The sequence below is a fragment of the Lampetra fluviatilis genome, chromosome 20, assembly GCF_964198595.1.
Source record: "Lampetra fluviatilis chromosome 20, kcLamFluv1.1, whole genome shotgun sequence".
In the NCBI taxonomy this organism is placed as follows: domain Eukaryota; kingdom Metazoa; phylum Chordata; class Hyperoartia; order Petromyzontiformes; family Petromyzontidae; genus Lampetra; species Lampetra fluviatilis.
Genome location: NC_136294.1, coordinates 13,962,871 through 13,981,765, shown reverse-complemented (window position 1 = coordinate 13,981,765; position 18,895 = coordinate 13,962,871). Strand labels below are relative to the sequence as shown.

At 48.7% G+C, this 18,895-nt stretch overlaps 1 protein-coding gene across 7 annotated transcripts in view; it reads left to right on the top strand.

Annotated features, from left to right (window-relative positions):
* FAM20B (FAM20B glycosaminoglycan xylosylkinase) overlaps positions 1 to 6,837 on the top strand; it is a 34,981-nt gene extending 28,144 nt beyond the window's left edge. For all 7 annotated transcript variants that reach the window (XM_078865669.1, XM_078865673.1, XM_078865666.1 and 4 more), the window contains one exon: positions 1,128 to 6,837. In XM_078865669.1, coding sequence (XP_078721795.1) covers positions 1,128 to 1,356 — 229 coding nt within the window. In that variant the 3' untranslated portion in view covers positions 1,357 to 6,837. The remainder of the gene's footprint in view (positions 1 to 1,127) is intronic.
* The last annotated feature ends 12,058 nt before the right edge of the window (positions 6,838 to 18,895 follow it).

Below are 18,895 nucleotides of genomic sequence, written 5' to 3'. Positions count from 1 at the left end.
CAAACAAAAGGTTAAATGTATTTACATTAACAGGTTAAATGTCTCATTAACACAGCCATCGTTGCTTATTTTCCTTGATGTTGCGGTGGCTCTACGATCTTACTTTGACATGCTCTCTCTCACAATACAATGGCCACCTCCGCAGCTTTATCGTCGTGGAGGTAGCTCAGCTCTGCGATCTTACATTTACTTGAAAATTTCATCACTAGCCCCGCCCACTTCGCTTATGACCCTTGGGCTACACCCATCTCAAACCTTTATAACATCCTGCCTCAGCAGCTCTCGCTATTTTTTCACCTGATGATGATTGCTTGTGTTGCGATCAAAACGTGATATTTTTATTCTTTTTTCTATGTACGTGGCCTTACCGAAAGACCCAAAGAATATGAATTTAGAATGTTCCAAAATATATTATTTTAATCAGAACGATTTTAATTTAGACAGCACCTAAATACCATCAGCATCTGTAGGCGCTGTAGTTGGAGTAGTCCCAACATTACTGGTATTTTATTTTGCTCGGGGCATGTGGTAGTTTCATGCCTAAATTCTCATTGTTAACCCTTGACCATCCGACGTCGATGAGGTTCTGAGCGGTGAAGCCCCCTGCTGTGACTGGTGGCTACAGACGTCCCGTCACTGAACTCAACATCAACGCACCGCGATATTTTAATCGTTTCAACAGAAAAATACTAGAAAGTCGTTTGTATTTTTCGTACACTTGATGGAGGAATATCCCCGTGATCTCCTTGGCCGGCAACACGGCCTGGCCATAGCGCATTCGCCGCTGGCTGTTGCACCGATATGCAGTTTGAATCCGGCAGGCCGCCCTGGTAAACAATGCGGGTGTATTAACCGTAAAATATGTGCCATCTGCTTCAAAGTGGACGTTTAAAGACCGTGCAACGTCATTCGAAAAATGTGCAAAGTTACTGACAAATCACTTGATTGGGATTCCACATCGAAATCGCCCCCTACTGACAGTCTGAGGCCTGTGCCGAGTGACTTTGTGTTGTACAGGACAACTGCCACCGGCGGTGATATACGGCACTTTGAGTTGCCGAGGCAGCTAAGCGAGGCTATGTAAGAGCCTATTTTTCTAATTATTCTGTTTGTTTGGCGCTCGCTAGAGTGCGGCTGTCGACGTGGAACCGGCTGAACCTGCTGAGAAAGGGCCTGCTGGGAACCCTCATGGCGAAGGTGCTGGCCGAGGACCCCATTGCCCCCGTGCTGCACGAGCCCCACCTGCGCGCCATGGATCGCCGGCTGCTGCTGGTGCTGGAGACTGTGCAACAGTGCGTGGACTCGGGGAACTCCGATGCTGTGCTGCTGGAAGACCGCATGTTGTTCTCGCAGTAGCGCCCCACCGCCCGCCTGCTCGCTGCGACATGCATATGTGGTGCGACCACGATCCGGGAGTGACGGCAGACGAGTGATGCAGACTCGCATCTCAACTCGAGTGTAAGGTGTTGGGGCAAACCTCAAACTTGAACGCCACCAGCCAATATCAGGGGACGCTTGTTGAATGATCGCATGTGACAAGATACGTTTATTGATAATTGCGTGTGTTCCGGTGAAAAAAACACGCAGGTGGCTTTGTTACATCTCCAATAGCTGCTGTAAAAGGGGAGTGGCATTATTGCAAACTCTGCTTTAAGGTTGAAGAGGACCATAGACTGTACTGACGACAATCTTTTTGTGTAACCATTCCCACAACGTTAATAAAATAACGTCGAGATTTATAGCAGAAGTGCATATGTAATAGGGCTAGCTGACATCCACCAATTAAATAGAAGTTATAGTTCACAAGGTCATGGAATGCTCAGATTTAAACCGTGTTTTTAAAAAGTAGACACGAGGTAATAAAACGCAGATATTAATTCCACCTTCGAGGATGCAGGATAATAGCTCGCTGCCAGTATTAAAATCATCATGGGCTGCTCAAGGCAACTTGTCCCGCCCCATGAAAAGGATTACACACATGGGAGCTTTATGTTTAACCAGGTATAAAAATCTTGCAGATATTTAAACACGTCTTTATTTAACAAGAACTCCGTTATAAACTGTGCAACACTGATGTTCCCCCACTTTCGTACACAGCCGCATTTAAAAACAGGAAGTAATTAACCATTTCCTGGATACAAATTCGAATTTATCTGTATTGTGATGTGCCTTCTATGGTAAATACAGTAGCTAAAATTATCAATCGGAATGTGAACAAGTGTGACTATCACACACCACTTACGCCGAGGTATTTGTTCGTATGGCAAGATTTTATTTTGGCACCTTGGAAATATATTATGATTAACATTGCCCTTGTTTAAGACTCAGGAAGTTTATTTTATGGCATATGGGAGGAAGCCAAATTACCTAGAGTAAACCCACACATACGAGGGGATAAAACTCAAAGCTTCACACAGATGGATTTAGTCTAGTTCATGTACTGCTATCTCCTGGCCACCTCGCAGCCCAATAGCCTTGGGGAGCCTGGCAAATTTTGTGTGATCCACTCCTGTCTCCCCTCCAAAATGCCGGATTTCAAGCTCACACTATCGCATCCAGCTAGTTTGTAATTGATTGTGCTTGTAATAAGAGAGACAGCGCCTGTTGCGTTCTCTGGTTAAATAATTGAAACCACAAAATCATCACTCCAACGACAGGAAATTTGAGTTGGCCTGTAAAGGGAATGAAGTGCCCTGCTTAATTCCTGTTTGGTGGAAGCGTACATATAATGCTGTATGAATTATGGTTTATTTATAATGCTCTACATATGAAGTACATTAATTTCTCGCCAATTGCGGGGGGTTAGGTTCCTAAAAACCACAATGGTTGGCAAAACCGTGGTTGACAAGACTAAAGGCTTATGAAAAATAGAGGGTTACGTTCCGCGGCCGCGGTTAACACTCATCGCAGCCTAACTATGCATCCAATGCATTCAGTCAACGTGAAAAATATATATTGTACTGTATGAACAAAAATAACTTGAATAATAGTGATCAAAAATACGTTTAATTACCTTTAATATTGATACTGTAGTGAAGTCCAGATAACAACGACACTGACGACGATGATGATGTTAATGGAGGAGGGGGTTATAGGGATGCGGGACTGTTCCCCTCTTCAGAACTTGTTTATATAAAGACAAACCACTTGCCTTGCCCTCTTCACATTACGCTTCACCTTCACCAGCTCGACACTTAGGGGCCATGATTAAGGGCAAAAATTAGTGGCATTGACAGTAATTATGGTAGACTTTCATGAAGCATAAATGACAGCACTGCTACGCTTGAAGATACTGCTGCACAACATTGAACGAGGCAGACAAGTACTGTACGCGGGCAAGAGTGGTGGGTACACGCGCGCTTTACGTGCCACTGGTGGATTGCTTGAATACGGCTGGAGATTTGAAATTGTGGGTAGCGAAAACCAAACCGTGGTTAAGCAAAACTATACCGTGGTTGGCAAAACAGTATACGGAATATGTGTGGATCCTCGAAATCGCGGTTGGAAAAACCGTTGTCAAGGGATTGCTGTACCTATAATGCTGTACGGTCGTAATTTGTCCATCAAAACATGAGTAGTCTGAGTGCCACAGATTTTGTGCCATAGCTTGTAAATACATGGTGAGGACTTTTTAACAACGTACACAGTCGACTACGTAATGCACTTTATGCTTTGAAGTGCAGAGTTTATTTTTGCCGATGCTGCAAAATGATTGCAGTGTCACATACAGTACTCGTGTACTTGTTGAAGTGTAGATATCTAGGGAATGCAAATGCATGTTTAAATTCTGTACATATTCCAGCTAGGTTTTGTGCCATTCAGAGTTTTACTCCTTTACAGTGTGGTTCGAGTAAATTTCAGATTTCCGTTGGAACTTTTTGTACGGGAAAACATTTCTGTTGATTGGGTATCTTTCAATTGTGCCGATGGGCAGTGTATTTGGAGCGTTTTTTTCCATGGTGGTATTTTTTAATTGACGGCTGTATATTGCATTAGACGATTGAAAACACGTTGCTCGAACAAGGTCAAAACAGCGTATGTGAATATGCAAGAGCTCATGGGAATGCACTGTATTCACATGTAGATGTAAGAATGTATTGGTTTCTGAAACAAAGTTTTATCAATCTTGATTTGAAGCTTTCGTGACTGCAGGAAACCATACTCTTTGGTTGTTTCGGTGAAGTCACGTAGGTAGAAAAATAATAAATCACGACGTTTCGATCGCCACAAGCAACCGTATTCAGGTGGGAGTGAGCAACAGGCTGCTGAAACAAGTCCTTATATATAGAACCGGGAGGGGGTGGGGGTTGCCGCATCGGGCAAGAGGGTGGGGGCTGGAGCTTGTGCTGAGGAGGTGGTCATTGTATTGTGAGAGATTAGCATGTCAATGTGTATTGACGGTATATCACCCACTAGGGGCATAGAGCGCTGAACAGGGTGAAGGAAAGGCAGTGCTGAACAGGGTGAAGGAAAGGGGCGTAGATTGAGGGTCGAGTGTAATGACGGTATATTAGCCACTAGGGGGGATAGAGTGCGCATCAGGAAACGCACCGAGTGAGACACACAGAGAGACAGAGACACAGGGATACACATAGAGAGAGACACCTAGAGAGACAGAGACACTCGCAGAGACACGCAGACACAGAGGGACACACCGAGAGAGAGAGACAGAGAGACACACCCACACGGAGAGAGACGCACTAAGTGACACACAAAAAAGAGGGAGGCACACATACACACAAAGAGACAGAGAGAGACACACGGGGAGAGAGACACACAAACCGATAGACACAGAGAGAGAAACACAAAAACATCACAGCCAGTTATAGTCTGCTAAAAAACGAGAGCCACCGCCAGATCAAGCGAAAGGGGGCAACGTTGGCTTTGTTAGTGAGACATTTAGTCCATTAAAGTAAAGAAATTTAACTTGGTAATGTAACTCAAGAGAGTCGGGAAAACTGCTGACAATGGCAGGTAGGATGGAAACATCAACAAGCAGTTAAGGCTTTACCTGGTTAATAACGTCCTTCCAATGATTGCTCAATTTGTACCCATCTCGGTTGAAGCTATGTCTGTGTTTTTATCTGGATGGCTTCATGGACAAATCTTTGCTGGTAGCCCGAAGGTTTGCAGAGTATCTTAGTCTTGGAAAAAACAATGTCGTGTGAGCCCACCGTGTTCAAGCAATGATCAGCCACGGCAGAGGTATTGGTTCTGCCGTGTTTCAAATCTGCCTTGTGTTTGCGAAAACGGTCCAAGACATGTCGTTTCGTTTCCCCAATGTAACTGCTACCGCAGACACAACTTAGTTTGTATATACCAGGATATTGCATGTCAGGAATCACATCTTTGACAGTTGGGATCAGGTCACAGATTGTGTACTGTGTAGAATTGAACCTGGATCTTGTGTTTGTTCAAGATTTTGGAAATCTTTTTGGTAACCACTGCTATGTATGGCAAGGTGATGGTTTTCATTGGGTCCTCAGATGGTTCTCTACCGCCGATTGGGTGATTGGACCTCCCGAGCTAGCACCTTCTCGGAGAGACATGACTAAAGCGCTGGCTCACTGCCGCATGGGTTTACTCCACACACGCCCACGTACAACACCTTTAATGTGAAAGCGGCTGCGCAAACGCGCATGCCCCTACTGGCACTTGTATTCTAATAAGCGCCCGCACCACGACTAGCACTATAGCGGCAGCGCGAACGCGAGCCCTTCTGTGGGCAGTTTATATACTAACCCACGCACACACTGATTAACGCTATAGCGGCAGCGCGAACGTGCGCGCTTCTGCTGACGTTTATATTCTAACACGCGCACGTCCCACAGTTAACACTACAGCAGCAGCGCAGACGTGCTCACCTGCAAGCGATTATTTCAACGAGCGCTCGTGATGCAGCTCTGCCCTCACCCTCGCCGCACGTCCACCCACGCAGCCGCTCCACATAAAGACGTGTTAAATGGCTGCGCGAATACGCGTGCCGGTGGGTGGTTATTCGCTACCCCTCACCCGCGCTAAGACTCTAATTCGGCTGCGCGAACACGCGCACTCGAGTCACAAACACTGCGCCGAAGCTCTGTGCTATCGCCTTGCCTATTGCTGTCTCGTGGCGGCACTCGCTGGCATCTCATGGACGCTGCGAGCGGCTCGAAGAGGCAGGCTGGCTGGCAGGGAGTTGGTCTGGGTCACCAAGTGGCTGGAGATCAGTAGACCCTTCACCGTTTTTGGCTCCCCTTTTTATGCCCTGTGATTTCGAAAATCCAGGGTTACGTTACATCATCCGACACAGCCAATTGTGTGCCTCCATTTAGATTTTCAAACGTTTTGCTGCCGTTACCGTGAGCATTACGTTACGCTATTTTCCGGCCCATTGTTTCTGCGCCCGCATTCCTTACCCCTGACTCAGCCGGTTTAATCCACGGGTGTGCACTGGGATTTCCCTTTGACCTCATCGTCTGTGCTGTTCACTTAATATTTCACGCTGGCTCCTCCCCGGTGCTGTGACTCATTGTGGCTAGCCCGGTGAGCTTCTGTGCACCCATACAATTTTAAGCCAATTTAGGGGGGCCGCAATGTAATTTGCCCTGGGGGGGTCGGCCAATCTGGCAGTGGGAAACCGTGGGACTTCCCACCTAGGGGCTCTTCGGATGAAAACCCGTGGTGTCAGGAGATCCCCCGCCAGGACACTACGTGTGTGTGCACGGCATGTGTGCGTTCAGGGTGGGGGTAGGAGGGGAGTCGCGGCGTTTGCGGAGTGGCTCTGTGGTCGTGGCACCACACAGCCACCCAAAATAAAAAATAAAAAAACATTCTCCGTTGTGGAGAAAAACTACATTTTTATTTGCACTAGTCATCTTTGTAATGGCGACGTTTTATATTTAACGTGTGTGCAAAGTCGGCCGAGATCAACTTTTCTGTGGATAGACCCTTGAAGGAGTTTTTAAAACATATTTCTCTCGTGTCGTTCCTCAGTGTGACGTTTGTTACTTTGTCATTAACCTGTAGGATAATTTGACATTGGTGAAAGAACAAGTCACGGCACAAAATGTTATACTGGACTTAAAATATATTGCAGTCTTGCAAAGGAGAGTGCTTGAACTTAACTTGGCCTGTAATGTGATGACTGAATACACAATTTCCATGTTTTATTTAATGGGTGTTTCAGCTGCCTGTTGAATCATTAATCACCACCGTGCTGCCTTAATTTGAAGTGCACCGAGTTGTTTGGTACATCCTATTATGAGGTTTGTTAAAAATAGTTTGACATCTCAAGGTCATCATGACCAATGCAGCAGGGTTGTGATGGTGCAGTTGTAGTGGTGTTATTTCACGCGGATGACCTTTTTCTCCTGTCACTTTTATTCGAACAGAACTCCTCGCGTTGAACACCACGTAACTCCGTCGCAACTCCCGCTTGCGCTGCTCGCCTGCTTCACTCCGCTCGCTTCGCTCACTCAGCTTTCTCTCAGAGCCTCTCCGCTGCTAGCCTGCTTTCACTCTCCTAGCCTCTCCACTGCCAGCCTGGTCTCTCTCTCACTCTCCTAGCCTGCTCTCTCTCACTCGCCTAGCCTCTCCACTGCTAGCCTCCTCTCTCTCACTCTCCTAGCCTCTCCACTGCTAGCCTGCTTTCTCACTCTGCTAGCCCGCTCTCTCACTCTGCTAGCCTCTCCACTGCTAGCCTGCTCTCTCACTCTGCTAGCTTGTCTGCCACGCTTTGCTCGCTCTTTCACCTCTAGCCTCTCCACTGCTAGCCTATCACTAAACACTCTGGTAGCTTCCCACCGCACACTCTGCTAGCTTCTCCACTATTTCTCTTTCGCTATATACTCTGCTTGCTTCTCCACTATTAGCCTTTCACTATATACTCTGCTAGCTTCACTGCTAGCCTCTCGCTATATACTCTGCTAGCTTAGGATTCCGCTAGCCTCTCTACTGCTAGCCTGTCTACCCTCGCCTCTACAACCTCGCCCTTGCCTCCAGTGGGGGGTCAGCCATCACTGCTGGAGAGGACGAGGTGTGGAGAGCGGGCTCTTGTGTTCACTCTTCTTTTCACTCCAACCAACTCGACCCCCTGCCTCACACGTTGCCGTGTCCTCCCGCACGTGGCTTCCGCTGCTATCGTCTCAATGTATCTGCATTTTCAGCCAGCCAATCACCGCTATGCATCTTAATTGGTCGTCTCTGGATTACTCTCTCACCGCACCTGTTTGCCCTGACATGACTTCACTGCCCGTGGCTCACACGTGCATACACACTATTTGCAAAACCCCGCGCCTGTTACTCCACTACACAGTGGTAACACTCTCGCCTCACAGCAACAATGGCCTGGGTTCACATCCCGACTTGGTGGGGGGGGGGGGCTTTTCTGCGTGGGTTTACAGTTTCCTCCCATAGCTATAAAAAAACGTAACTCATATTGGCCAAATATTCCAATGCTGAAAGTTTACCTGCACATCACTCAACTGGGATATGACGTGGCAACACCACCCTCCTCCTACGAAAACTTGGCAGGATCCTTGAAAAGAGATTGTGAAGCAGCTTTCCTGGGTAACAATAATGATGCTGATGGGGCCTCCACTCCGCTTTATCCGCTAACAGGTATCGCACATTTTCATCCCCCCTCCCCTCCTCGGCAACCTCCATCCACCTGGCTTCGTGGTATTTCATTCACCAGATGAGAACTCAATATACTGGGGGATAATAGTCACATTTACTTACACGAGCGACCTGAATTATTACAAATAGGTTTTACCCTTTAGGGGCCGTCCATAAATGACGTCACGCACCTAGGGGGGGGTCAGAAATTTGTGACGATGTGTGACGAGGGGGGGGGGGTTGAGAAATGTGACGTCACATAAAAATGCGCAACTTTAAATAAATATAGACAATACGCACTACAATGACAATAGTTTAAAGCGATCTGAAGCATGTTTTATTTATTTGGGGGGGGGGGGGCAGAGCTTTGTCACACCATATTTGAGGGGGGGTCTGACTTTTTGTGACGTCATTTATGGACGGCCCCTTATTGCAATTAAACAGTTAAGATATTCAAACACCAAATAGATACCTTTTGCAAGGCATCAAGTATGGATTAACCACACGTACTTGTGGCAAAAAAAAACACGTAAACAAACATGCTCTTATAATAATATATGTGTAAGGGATGTCAGGGGAAGGATTCCCACCAAAAGGATTGGGAGTGGGACGGTGACAGGGGAAGGAGGAGGAGCAAGCGAGGAGATATAAGAGAGAGAACGGGTGGGAAGAGGGGAGATTGAGACGGCTAGGGACAAGTGTGGATTGAATGAAGGAATAAAAGACAAACCCCATACAACCTTGTGTCGGCTCTTCTTTACATCTGGTGGCATTGGTGGGATCGACAATGGCTACAAGGAAAAACCTCCGTGGAAGAGAACCAACAGAAGAGGAAGCAAAGGCCAGGGCAACAAGGGGGCCTGCTACCAGGAGCAGCAGCAGGGGGCCCGGACCCCATGGAGGACCCCATGGAGGACCGCATGGCCTTCGTGGAGAGGGCAATCCAGGAGCTACTGCGGCGGCTCCCTATGGGGGGGCCCGCCGGCATCGGGACCCCCTCTCCCATTGTACTATGGGAGGAGGCGCCACGGGACCCAGAGGCTGACCAGCCAGCCGAGCATGAGCCGCAACCAACCTCGTCATGCCAGCCGCCGCCGCCGCTCCCACCAAAACCGCCAGGGCTAAACACCCAACGGGGGGAGCTGGTGGGAGGACGGGCGCGCCGGCTGGGGCCCATCGAGAAATTCGTGGCCGAGGGAGGTGATTGGGAGGCGTTCGTCCGCCGATTCGAGGCTGCCTTCCATGCTCTCGAGTGGTCGGACGAAGAGGCACTACGAGTATTGCCATCCGTTCTAGACGACGATGTGCTCGCCTCTTACACCTCCCTTCCCACGCACAGCAAGACCACGCTACAGGCAGCCTACGAGGCTTTGGGGGAGATTTACTGCTCAGCTGAGGGCGCCTTTAGACGGTTCCAGGACCGCCAGCGGGGGGCTAGAGGATCCCCTTTAACCTACAGAGGTGCGCTGCTCGCGAGGAGGGCTTTCCCTCGCCTAGCTGACGAGGCGCTCGAAAACCTCGTGGTCGAGCACCTTATCGCAGAGGTCGTAATCGGGTACCCGATACCCGTACCCTACCCGATACCTGGTGGGTATGGGTAGACCGTGAGTCACTGGTGAGTAACCGTTTGTTACTCATTTCCCAACGTCTTGTATCTTCTCACAATTCAAGTTCCTAGAATCAACCCACCCGCACCTGCAGCATGGCTTCATCCCAGAAGTTGCAATCGGGTACCCGATACCCGTACCCTATCCGATACCCGGCTACCCGTACCCGGCCGGGTATCGGGTACGGGTACCCGTTTGCGACCCTGGTGCGGCCGTGTACGGGTACGGGTAAGGAATCAAAACCCGTTTGCGACCTCTGTCTTATCGCCTATGCTTGTCGCACCGGCATTGTAATGCCGGTGGTGACGCCGGAGGAACGTACCTCGCTGTGGGCCACCCGGATCCTCCAAGTCCATGAACAGGTAATGGGCCGGGCGCTACCCATGGGCCAGGTGGCTGGCGTGGCGGGGGGGGAGCAACCGGGACCAGCGACGCCAACTGCCGAACCTGCACCGTCGCCGTAGGCTGCCTATGTGGCAGCTGGGAACGGACCTTCAGTGTTTGAGCCGGAGCCATCGCTGCGGGAGGTCTAATTGGCGATCTGGGGGCTGGCGGAGCAGAGAGACCAGGGGCGCGACCAGCCGCCGCGCTGCTGGCAGCTGCCTTTACAACACCGCGCCGAGCCACCCTGATGAAACGCTCCGTGGGTCTGCCACCATTGTGGTCGAGAGGGGAATGTGGTGAGGGGGTGCCGCATGGAGCCAGAGGCAGCCAACTACACCTGGAACCCGCCGGGGCCGAACACCGACAGGAACCAGGCGAGTGACACCGTCCCGCCCGGCCTACCGGCCGGGCTGGAAATCCGCATTCCCAACACCACGACCTCACCGGGGGCCTCCTCGGGGTGGGCGCCGTCGGTGTCGGGGCCCGGGCTCCACCGTCCTGGTCGAGGGAAGGGGATCGCGCCAGTGCCGAAGATCAAGCTGGGGCCGGAGACCGTGCCAGGGCCGGGGACCATGCTGGGGCCGGGGACCGCGCCAGGGCCGGGGACCACGCCGGGGCCGGGGACCGCACCGGGGCCGGGGACCGCGCCGGGGCCGCGGGACCGCACCAGGGCCGGGGACCCTGCCGGGGATCGCACCGGGGCCGGGGACTGCACCCAGGGCCTGGGACCCTGCCGGGGATCGCACCGGGTGTCCGGGGATTGCGCCAAGGCCGGGGATCGCGCCAGGGCCGGGGACCCTGCCGGGGAACGCACTGGTGGGGGCTGAAACTATTGTCTAGGGGAACCAGCATCTGTTCATTCAGGTGCTGAACACCTCGAACAGAGCAGCGACGGTGCCTTTCCGGATTTTGGCTTCCTCTTTTTCCTGGACACGGACGCCAACGATGTGGGCATCGGCAGCGTCTTGTCACAAATCCAGCAGGGTCGGGAGGTGGTTATCGCCTACGGTAGTCGCGTGCTTTCATCAGCAGAGCAACGCTACTGCATCACACGTAGGGAACGCTTGGCAGTCGTTACCTGTATGGTCGCAAATTTAGGCTCCTCACTGACCACGCAAGGGGACCAGACACACCAACGCGGACGCATTGTCCCGGCTGGTGCCCCAGGGCCCTTGTGCATGCACCACAGGCGCAGTACGCTGCAAGGAGGCGAGGCCGGAAGGAACGGTCATCGCTCTCATACACACGGCAGAGGGCGCACAGGGTGAGGTCCAGCTGACCGACCACGGCCTGGGGCTGACCTTGGACGATTGAAGATGTCTACAGCTGGAGGAGGCCCCCCTGCGAGTGCTATGTGCCTCAGTGGAGGCAGGGGGGGCAGGAGTACGTCATATGGGAGGACCTCCTTATGCGATGTGTTGTATTCTAGCCTTCTTCCATCATTGATATATAATGAATGAAAACACCCCAAAGCGCAGCAAAACTGCAAAACACCAGGTGTTGTAGTAATGAACGGGAGGAGGGCTAGGATGGCAGAATTGCCGCCTTGTTTCAAGGAGAGATAAGGGCAGTGTCGACTCGAAGCAGAGGCGCCTTTGTCTGGATCACGGCCACAGAAGGCCGGGGGGGTCATCACTGATTGTGTGTTAGGGATTTCGAGCTAATTGGAACACGTGCACACAGGGAGGAGAAATACGCCTTGTTCTCTGCAGCTGAAAGAGCCAAGATAAACTCAGCTCAAGGTTGTGTACACAGGAGAGGGGGCTGATTAACAACCACTGCGCGTCTGAACGTGAGGGGGCCTTGTCCTGAAATTAATCACACTCCCAGAGCAGAAGGTTGGGTGACCACAGTGAGACGAGAATAAGGGTGTTGTTACTCTCGAGGCTGCTGGCTCAGCTGAACAGCGAGGCTGCGGGGGCCACCAGAAGTTCATGTTTGCCTAGTTAAGTCAAAAAGCTCAATTATTCTGTATTGCTATTAAAGTCACGTTAAAGTCGGAATTTAACAACAGGGTCGGCTCAGGAGTTCGACCAGGACAGTCAACTCATCACGAGTTTGACCGAGAGGGTCGACTCAAGAGTTCGACCGAGAGGGTCGACTCAAGAGTGCGACCAACGGGTCGACTCAGGAGCGAGCTCGACCGGAAGGGTCGGCTCGACTCATCAGCCGAGTTCGACCAGAAGGGTCAACTCACCAGCCGAGCTGCGACCAGCGGGTCGGCTCGACTCATCTTCAGCTCGACCGAGCGGGTCCACTCAGGAGCGAGCTGCGACCAACGGGTCGGCTCGACTCTTCAGCTCGTCTGGGACTCAGCCGAGTTCAGACGGCTCTCGGGGCTCGACTCAAGCGGCTCCCCGTCTCCTCTGCAGGCGGGCAAGACCCGCTTGACAGCTCAACTCGGCCGCGTGGGCCAACCTCTGCCGAGTCGGAGGTCCCTCTGCTGGCCGCCAGCGTCGCGGTTTGGCGACGAGGTGACGACCCAACACTGCACGCCAGGAGCGAGCTGTGGGCGCCACCTACCGACCGAGCATTCAAACCAAATTCCCCACGGCGACAGAGGAGCGACTAATACGTATGACGCGCACCGCCCCCTCACCACACGACCACCAGGCGTCTGTTTGACATAAAGAACCGACTCCGAACATTGACTATTCAAGACCACTCTTACCACTCAAACCCACTCGAACCCATAAGCCGTCCGTGGCTGTGAAGGCATCCCAACGACCGAGTGATGGCCATCCGTCGTTTATAAGAGTATTCGTAATTTTATCTTTAATATTTAGTGGACTGTACTCTTAATCGCATAAATTCCCAACAGATCCATCAATACGAATTGATTCTTGGCACCTCCTTCCGCCGAGCCACGCTCACGTGGGGAGTGGTGGCCCACCAGATCCTTATCAGGTGATCTGGTCCCCAATTAGTAAACTCTGTATAAGATAACGATCTTCGGAAAAGGAGCGCCGTCGCAGGCCTTTACTCCGAGCCATTCTGCTGTCAGATAACCTGCCGATGTATCTGTTGAGATTGGTGCCTTTAAGAATAATAACTGTTTTTTATTGTGTTTTTATCGCCGTATAATCTTTCAAGTATCTTTCATTCATTAACGTTAAGGTTTTCTTAGCATAGTATTTGCATGTTTTAACGACTCTCTCTCTCACTAACAACCATCGCGTTATGCGGGATCTATGTGCCGTTGTCAAAGTGAAATCAGACAATCGTTGATGATACTGTATTGATGCCGTATTGACGTTCCGAGATTGAGAGTTCGCATACTATATCATAGTTGAAGTTGAATTAGTAATAAATTGATTAATACAGAAGTGGTTGTGTGATTCTTTCCTGAAATTTATGCATAAGATCTGCTTCTGCGTTGAGATCTGAACTTGGTGACCTTAATAAACACACTAACACGTACTCAGTAAATGTTAAAGCGATAACGGGGTGAACCGGGGACCTAAAAATAAGCGAGAATGAGACGAACCTAGACAACGATGCCGAGTTAATCTAAGTTAATCTTGTATACTTACACCACACCTGCATAACTGCATACGATTAATTGCCGTATTCCGATCGATAACCCACCCTCGTCACCGAGGCGGGGTATGGTTATCATAACGACTTGCATTATCATAATTACACCCACTCGCATAATTACTACGACTACCTCTCGAATTGGCATAATTAAATGTGCATAATTATATAAATTAACATATTTCCGGATAATTACACATTTGGCCAAATTTCATTTGATTATTATTATTTTCACTGAATATTCATAACCCACATATACAACATAATAATTTCACCCACGCACGCATACAACACATCAAAATTTCATACCCAACATATACAACATAATGGGGGCTCGGGTCCGGGATTTCTCGCAGACAGTTTATGCATGAATTCAGGAACGAATCACTGTTGTGTTAATCAAGGTGTTGTGAACTAACGTTGCCTTGTGATTATAAACGGGGGTATATACGCGCTCTGAAGGGAAATACCAGAGTAGCAGAGTATAACAAAGACAGCTGGGCTGAGATTATTTGCTCGAGTTGAACTGACGCATCCTGTGATACAATTGTGTATAAGTACTCTGAAAAGGAATGTCAAAGTAACTTCCGCCATACCTGAGATGATAGGATTAAGAATAATTTTTGAATTGGTGACGGGGTACGGGGAACTCGTATTAAAACGTACCGACCAATCTGTTACAAAGCAGTACAGTCAGAGAGACATATGGGGAGGGAGCTGTATCGATAACACGAACACACCTCGGGGGAAACTAATTGACTGGATAAAATGTAACAAAGGCGAACACGATGCAAAAGCTGCAGAGAAGGCAGGACAGGACTCATTCCTTTTCACACAGGCATACAGACAGGGATGGTGGAATAAAGGGAAATTTGGAAAGGAAACAGGAGAGAAATCGTCTCTCATAAACGAGGAAAAATGTCCTCACACCATCGTAAGGGAGGAGAAGTCAGGGCTCGCGACACCAGCGGAACTCACAGACGTGGATCCACAGAATAAATATGGAAGTAACTTTAAATCGCACTCATTCGAGAGAAGGGATGGAGAGATACATATGCAAACAAAAACATGTGAGATTGACAACTTCACAGATAGAGGGAAGCAAAATGTTAAAGTAAAGTCGACAGGACGTGCTCCGCTAAGGGCAGAGGCAAAAACTGAAGGGAAATGGCAACACGAGCGACACGGCATTGGGCGCGCACACAGAAAATGCACACCGCTTAATCACGCCCCACACAGAACAGATAAAAGTGACAGATTGCCTGATGATAACTTGTTTGATGATGACGCTGACGGCGATCAACTTTCGGAATACTTTTTCAACAGTAAAACCCTTAAATTGATGGACAAGGCTCTAGTCAGAATTCCCGATTTTGACCCCCACAATAAGACTATGGATATCCACACACATATCGCGACAGTGGAAGAGGAGGCAATGATTAGAGGGTTGATGAGACGGGATGAAAAAGCGAGTTTGTTGAAACGAAGCTTAAATAAAGATTCTATCCCATGGGTAAAGTCACTACCACACAAGGTTAGAAATGATTTTAAACAACTGAGCCTGGCAGTGATTCGGAAGTTTGGAGAATATTCGACACTCACTGAGGGGTTTTATGCTGTAAAATCGATGACCCAGGGCATGGACCAAGATCCACGTGATTACCTCGTACAATTTAAAAGAGCGTATTACGCAGGCGATGTGAATCAATACCACGAAGGAGATAAAATGTTCAAAATTATGTTTTTTGAATCCTTGAGCCCAGAGATTACCGAAAGGGTGAGAATGGTTGTGAATCCAGAAACCGCATCCTTACGCCGCATAGAGAGCAAGGCGTACATGGCATGGTTATACAGAGCTAAGAATCATAATTCGGATCCAGAACACAGGGAGAGGGATAAGGAACCCAGCCTCTCAGAGAGGAATAAAAATCACCGAGCAGTCCCACAATGCAGGACGGAGCAAACAAACACGCACACATGGCAAAATAACCCAGAGAGAGGTTGGCACGAGAATGAGAGCGGCACAAAGCCGAACATGCAGGAGAATCGTAGGAGGGAGAGGTTCAGAGCAGAACCATATCAACACCCCATCCCACGACACACGCCAGGTTCAAATTACGCAGAGAGATGGCAAGATAACCACCTAGCGGGAAGGTGTTACACAGACCGCGGAGGTATGGATGCGAACATTCAGAGGAATCGCAGGATGGGAGGTCAAACACAATCGATCCAATTCCGACCAATTCCTCCACCGGCTATACCAGGAGGGAATAGAGGAATAACACAGAATGCGGTCCAAAGACATGATAAACAACCCACAGTGAGCGCGAGCGAGCGGCCAACACGCGCCCCACCCGCCGAGGTATTAAACCCGAAGCTCAATGAGAAATACAGGCAGGCTGCAAGTGACAGGGCGGGCAAAAACGTGGACAGTACTCCCGTAAATGACGCGCGGATCGAATACAAGGACAGGGTTGCATTGAAGCGTGATCGGACAGTACAAAAACCGACAGCAGGGACACGCCCTGAGGAGCGCAGGCATGAGCCTTTGAATGGAAAATATCCAAGGGAAACCAAAATTTATGTGGATCGGAGTGCTAAAATGGAGACGAATGTCCATGACGTATCTGGAATGGTGTTGGAATCCAACACACTCGTAAAAACAAAGAGGGCAACATTACGAGGGACAGAATTAAATCGACACACTGACTCGGCAAATGTGCATGTAATCGCAGAGAGAGCGAATGCCAGTGATGACGGAATACCGAAGTTGGTTGTGTGCGCGAATTCTGATTATGTGCAGCACAATTTTACACCCCACACTCCCACGACGCGAGAGAGTGAGAGGGGAAATTATAAAAACGAACCGGAAAACCGTGATCGAATGATCAAAGTGATAAGTGGTAAACCAGACACTCGGAACTTGGTAAAAAGATTGCCAGGATGTAACAGGAGGGAATTAACGCAAAAATGCGTTCGAAACCGCTACCTATCGTTTCCCAGGATTTAACAAAAACAAAAAAAATTGATATCCGTCGGAGTTATGAGGGATGAGAACCATGTAACTGGTGATATCGATGTTAAAGTTTATTTCTTTTGCTTATTTCAAATGTAACCTTGTTAAGATTGTGATACATGCGCGCGCTTTGGAAGGAATGCGTTATGGATTAGTACCGATGTTTAACGTTGTGTTTTATTTCTTTTGCTTATTTCAAATGTAATTATGTTACGATTGTGATACATATGCGCGCGTCGTAAGAAATAACCGCCGAGAGTGAGGGCGGCTTATAGATTCATAACACAAAAAAAGGGGCATTTACTTGGTTTGGAAATTCGTCAGTGGCCAAATCGACCCCTGATAATTTTCAAACGGCCGGATTATTGTGTCTATTTTTTTTAATTAAGAACAATTCAAAAAAATATATAATAATTTTTTCAATCTATATATATACCTTTTTAATTAATTAATGAAAACAACTCACTTCTCCTCACAAGAACACCAGGAATCCATGAAACATGGAGGGCGGTTAAAATGTTGAGAGTTGGGTCACAAAGAGGTCATGGACATCCAAATGGACAAAGATGTATGGACTAGCCTCCCGAGACATCTGGAGATATACAGATAAGGGCAGAATAAATAACGGTTGAAACTTCGCGTTTTCTTAACGTTTTCCTTACCGAAAAGTAGAAACTTAACAAAGATAATTAACCAACAAACAATAATATTTTTTTCTATTAGTATATGTTTCCTATCTACACGACCTTCCGAAAAACTAAAGAGTACGAATTCCAGAAAGCTTAAGTGCCTAGTACACTTAACCTTAGGACATAAAAAAAATTAACTCAGAATAAACACCAATCTCTGGGGAACTAAACTAATGGGCATATCTCACTACAATAATGTGTAACATGTTTTCCAGGAAAGGGCAGCCCTCCTGCTCACGCTCCTGCTAACGTACCTTGCCAAGCTAGCAGGGATAGAGCCAAGGCCTGATGATGCCACCCAAGAATAACCGTAGAAACTATCTTTTTAACGATATCTCCTATAACACATAGTCAATAGAATAATTTCAACCTCCCTTATTGTTTTACCTTCCTTTAGAATATATATTTTTTTTGTCACATATAACCATGTAAGTTGTGACACGTACGCGCGCGTTGTAAGGAAATAGCAGCAAAACTTGAGGACAATTGATGGTTCATGATGGAAGAAGGGTATACATTTTTTTAAAAATAACCCGTGGCCATTTGACCACTGGCCATTTTTAAAAGGGCGGAATGTTGTATTCTAGCCTTCTTCCATCATTGATATATAATGAATGAAAACACCCCAAAGCGCAGCAAAACTGCAAAACACCAGGTGTTGTAGTAATGAACGGGAGGAGGGCTAGGATGGCAGAATTGCCGCCTTGTTTCAAGGAGAGATAAGGGCAGTGTCGACTCGAAGCAGAGGCGCCTTTGTCTGGATCACGGCCACAGAAGGCCGGGGGGGTCATCACTGATTGTGTGTTAGGGATTTCGAGCTAATTGGAACACGTGCACACAGGGAGGAGAAATACGCCTTGTTCTCTGCAGCTGAAAGAGCCAAGATAAACTCAGCTCAAGGTTGTGTACACAGGAGAGGGGGCTGATTAACAACCACTGCGCGTCTGAACGTGAGGGGGCCTTGTCCTGAAATTAATCACACTCCCAGAGCAGAAGGTTGGGTGACCACAGTGAGACGAGAATAAGGGTGTTGTTACTCTCGAGGCTGCTGGCTCAGCTGAACA